Genomic DNA, 5400 nt, shown 5'->3' with positions numbered 1-5400 from the left:
TATAGGAGGCAGTATTATAGTAGTTATATTCTTGTATATAGGAGCAGTATTATAGTAGTTATATTCTTGTATATAGGAGGCAGTATTGTAGCAGTTATATTCTTGTATATAGGAGCAGTATTATAGTAGTTATATTCTTGTATATAGGAGGCAGTATTATAGTAGTTATATTCTTGTATATAGGAGCAGTATTATAGTAGGTATATTCTTGTATATAGGGGCAGTATTATAGTAGTTATATTCTTGTATATAGGAGCAGTATTATAGTAGTTATATTCTTGTATATAGGGGCAGTATTGTAGCAGTTATATTGTATATAGGGGCAGTATTGTAGTAGATATATTCTTGTATATAGGGGCAGTATTGTAGCAGTTATATTGTATATAGGGGCAGTATTGTAGCAGTTATATACTTTTAAATAGGCGTAGTATTCTTGTTATTACTAGAATATATATTATTCCATGTAACACATTTTGTTAGGTTTCACAATACGTTAGGATTGAAGGATGAATCTCAGTTTGTTTCTGTTTAAATAAAGTAAAAAAAAAAAGAACAGGAAATGATGTCATGTGTAGAAGTTTTGTTGGCTGTTTCCATGGCAGCAGAGTCCTGGCAGGGTGAGCGGTGTGATAGACGTCAGGTGGATGTATAGCAGAGATCTCTGTGTCACCGCCTCTTGCGCCTGAAATACTCAGGTGCTCACGATGCTGGCGGCCAGGACTCTACGTGACGCCAAGAGCATCACCCAGGTGAGGAGAGGACACGATAGGGAACAACCATGTGTCTTATATCTGTTATTAATACCGCCTGTGTCTTTATGTTATAGAGAGATGAACTCCTAAGGATGGCCGAGATGGATATAAAACGGTAATAAACACTCAGATGTATATAGGTACAAAGGTATATGACATAGATATAAAAGGTATATTACATGGATATAAAAGGTATATGACATAGATATAAAAGGTATATTACATGGATATAAAAGGTATATGACATAGATATAAAAGGTATATTACATGGATATAAAAGGTATATGACATAGATATAAAAGGTATATGACATGGATATAAAAGGTATATTACATAGATATAAAAGGTATATGACATGGATATAAAAGGTATATTACATAGATATAAAAGGTATATGACATAGATATAAAAGGTATATGACATAGATATAAAAGGTATATGACATGGATATAAAAGGTATATTACATGGATATAAAAGGTATATTACATATAGATATAAAAGGTATATTACATATAGATATAAAAGGTATATTACATATAGATATAAAAGGTATATTACATATAGATATAAAAGGTAGATTACATATAGATATAAAAGGTATATTATATAGATATAAAAGGTAGATTACATATAGATATAAAAGGTAGATTACATATAGATATAAAAGGTATATTACATAGATATAAAAGGTATATTACATATAGATATAAAAGGTATATTACATAGATATAAAAGGTATATTACATATATATATAAAAGGTAGATTACATATAGATATAAAAGGTATATTACATGGATATAAAAGGTATATTACATATAGATATAAAAGGTATATTACATAGATATAAAAGGTATATTACATATAGATATAAAAGGTATATAGATACAAAAGGTATATTACATATAGATATAAAAGGTAGATTACATATAGATATAAAAGGTATATTATATAGATATAAAAGGTAGATTACATATAGATATAAAAGGTATATCACATGGATATAAAAGGTATATCACATGGATATGAAAGGTATATTACATGGATATAAAAGGTATATTACATAGATATAAAAGGTATATTACATAGATATAAAAGGTATATTACATAGATATAAAAGGTATATTACATAGATATAAAAGGTATATTACATAGATATAAAAGGTATATTACATAGATATAAAAGGTATATTATATAGATAAAGATATATAGGTGTAATTTGTGATACTTTCATATTGACCTATAGCTATTACAGCTCTTGTTCACATAATAATTCTCATGTTGTGAATGACTTTCTGGCCCACAGGCAGCATTATCTCCGGTTCTTACATGAATGGAAAGAGGATTCCCGAGGGGTCAGCGCTGCCCGAATTCAGAGACACCACAACACCCAGAGGGCACAGGAGCTCCAGATGGCAAATAAGGAACTAATAATGGTGAATATAGGGGATAGATAAGTATTAGTACAATATTATACTGAACGTCATCCAATACTGCCCCCTATGTACAAGAATATAACTACTATAATACTGCCCCCTATATACAAGAATATAACTACTATAATACTGCTCCTATATACAAGAATATAACTACTATAATACTGCTCCTATATACAAGAATATAACTACTATAATACTGCTCCTATATACAAGAATATAACTACTATAATACTGCTCCTATATACAAGAATATAACTACTATAATACTGCTCCTATATACAAGAATATAACTACTATAATACTGCTCCTATATACAAGAATATAACTACTATAATACTGCTCCTATATACAAGAATATAACTACTATAATACTGCTCCTATATACAAGAATATAACTACTATAATACTGCTCCTATATACAAGAATATAACTACTATAATACTGCTCCTATATGCAATAATATAACTACTATAATACTGCTCCTATATACAAGAATTTAACTACTATAATACTGCTCTTATATACAAGAATATAACTACTATAATACTGCCCCCTATATACAAGAATATAACTACTATAATACTGTCTCCTATATACAAGAATATAACTACTATAATACTGCTCCCTATATACAAGAATATAACTACTATAATACTGCCTCCTATATACAAGAATATAGCTACTATAATACTGCCTCCTATATACAAGAATATAACTACTATAATACTGCCTCCTATATACAAGAATATAGCTACTATAATACTGCCTCCTATATACAAGAATATAACTACTATAATACTGCTCCTATATACAAGAATATAACTACTATAATACTGCCCCTATATACAAGAATATAACTACTATAATACTGCCCCTATATACAAGAATATAACTACTATAATACTGCTCCTATATACAAGAATATAACTACTATAATACTGCTCCTATATACAAGAATATAACTACTATAATACTGCTCCTATATACAAGAATATAACTACTATAATACTGCCCCTATATACAAGAATATAACTACTATAATACTGCCCCTATATACAAGAATATAACTACTATAATACTGCTCCTATATACAAGAATATAACTACTATAATACTGCTCCTATATACAAGAATATAACTACTATAATACTGCTCCTATATACAAGAATATAACTACTATAATACTGCCTCCTATATACAGGAATATAACTACTATAATACTGCCTCCTATATACAAGAATATAACTACTATAATACAGCTCCTATATACAAGAATATATCTACTATAATACAGCTCCTATATACAAGAATATAACTACTATAATACTGCCTCCTATATACAAGAATATAACTACTATAATACTGCTCCTATATACAAGAATATAACTACTATAATACGGCCTCCTATATACAAGAATATAACTACTATAATACTGCTCCTATATACAAGAATATAATAAATACTATAATACTGCTCCTATATACAAGAATATAACTACTATAATACTGCCTCCTATATACAAGAATATAACTGCTATAATACTGCCTCCTATATACAAGAATATATCTACTATAATACAGCTCCTATATACAAGAATATAACTACTATAATACTGCTCCTATATACAGGAATATAACTACTATAATACTGCTCCTATATACAAGAATATAACTACTATAATACTGCCCCTATATACAAGAATATAACTACTATAATACTGCCTCCTATATACAAGAATATAACTACTATAATACGGCCTCCTATATACAAGAATATAACTACTATAATACTGCTCCTATATACAAGATTATAACTACTATAATACTGCTCCTATATACAAGAATATATCTACTATAATACTGCTCCTATATCTACTATAATACTGCTCCTATATCTACTATAATACTGCTCCTATATCTACTATAATACTGCTCCTGTGTATAAGAATATAACCGCTCTCCCCTGTCAGGTCCGCAGGGCGGCGTTGCGATGCCTTCTTGAGGATGAACACTTACAGTACCAGGCGGAGCTGCATCGGATGGGGAAGGCTTTCTATGTGGACAGACTGTGATTCCTCCTGTCAGTAGAACATTAGTTACAGGGGGTGGCGGTGATATTTGTGCCAATCTACAGCTGTATATACATAATAAATAATGACATCACATCCTTTGTATATAGATGATATACGGTATATACTGTATATATGCTGCGCCGTATACTCCCGGGATCACTGACTGGAATCAGTATATGAGGAGTCTATAGGTCCAAACATTTATGTGCGATACTGAGCTGAGACACTGTATCTAATCTTTGTGTGTGTGATACTCCTTGCTTAGCCGTGTATCGAGGTCACAGTTAAGCCATGAGTTTTGCAACAGCTGGAGGCACACTGGTTAGTAAACAATTCTCTGGCTGTTGCAAAACTACAACTCCCAGCATGCCCGGACAGCCAACGGCTGTCCGGGCATGCTGAGAGTTGTAGTTTTGCAACTGGATTAGCAGTGGTCCATAACCGGTGTGCCTCCAGCTGTGGCAAAACTACAATTCTCAGCATACCTGGTGAGCCATACCTGGAGAACTACAAATCGCAGCATGCCCGGACAGATGTTTGTCCAACTGGTATAGAAGTGGTTCATAACCGGTGTGCCTCCAGCTGTTGCAAAACTACAATTCTCAGCATACCTGGTGAGCCATGGACCATCAGCTGTTGCAGAACTACAAATCCCAGCATGCCCGGACAGATGTTTGTCCATGTCCCCCCCCCCCCCCCCTCCAGGAAAACCCTGTCATTACGAAAAAAGTGTGATTGGCTGTATATAGAACAGACGCCACCAGGGGGCGCCATTACATCACATCTTCATTCTCCGCTCCACGCTTCTCTTCACAGCTGTTAGCGGGAAAGCTGGGTGACATCCAACATGGCGGAGGGACCTGTATAGTGTATACAGAGAGAAAAATCTAAGACTGCGACGTATGGCAGATGTGTTATTCAGGAGTGGAGGGAAGCCAGGCCGGTGCTGTACTGATATTATGGTGGTCACCCAGCTCTCCTGGCCCCTGAAAGGTCCTAATAAATGTTCAATGATATATGGGCCAGAGGGTGATTTTATGGCTTCCACAGTGATCACCCAGCTCTCCTGGCCCTTGAATGGTTCCTATAAATGTTCAATGATACATGGGGCAGAGGGTGATGTTATGGCTTCCACAAT

At 33.0% G+C, this 5400-nt stretch overlaps 1 protein-coding gene across 1 annotated transcript; it reads left to right on the top strand.

Moving 5' to 3' along the window:
• Positions 1 to 578: 578 nt before the first annotated feature.
• On the top strand, positions 579 to 4355 carry CFAP141 (cilia and flagella associated protein 141). Its single transcript, XM_056546446.1, has 4 exons — positions 579 to 749; positions 827 to 867; positions 2059 to 2188; positions 4161 to 4355. The coding sequence occupies exons 1-4, from the start codon at positions 705 to 707 to the stop codon at positions 4260 to 4262; spliced, it is 318 nt and encodes a 105-aa protein (XP_056402421.1). The 5' UTR covers positions 579 to 704; the 3' UTR covers positions 4263 to 4355.
• Positions 4356 to 5400: the final 1045 nt, after the last annotated feature.

The sequence above is a fragment of the Hyla sarda genome, chromosome 11 (assembly GCF_029499605.1).
Source record: "Hyla sarda isolate aHylSar1 chromosome 11, aHylSar1.hap1, whole genome shotgun sequence".
Taxonomy (NCBI): Eukaryota; Metazoa; Chordata; class Amphibia; order Anura; family Hylidae; genus Hyla; species Hyla sarda.
Note: the sequence above shows the minus strand (reverse complement) of the source record. Positions and strands in the feature narration are given on the sequence as shown.

Excerpts from the sequence above, each read along its gene's own strand:
- CFAP141 (XM_056546446.1), top strand. The coding sequence starts at position 705 with ATGCTGGCGGCCAGGACTCTACGTGACGCCAAGAGCATCACCCAG. Across the intron at positions 868-2,058 it reads GCCGAGATGGATATAAAACG|GCAGCATTATCTCCGGTTCT; the intron begins GTAATAAACACT and ends TCTGGCCCACAG. Across the intron at positions 2,189-4,160 it reads CAAATAAGGAACTAATAATG|GTCCGCAGGGCGGCGTTGCG; the intron begins GTGAATATAGGG and ends CTCCCCTGTCAG.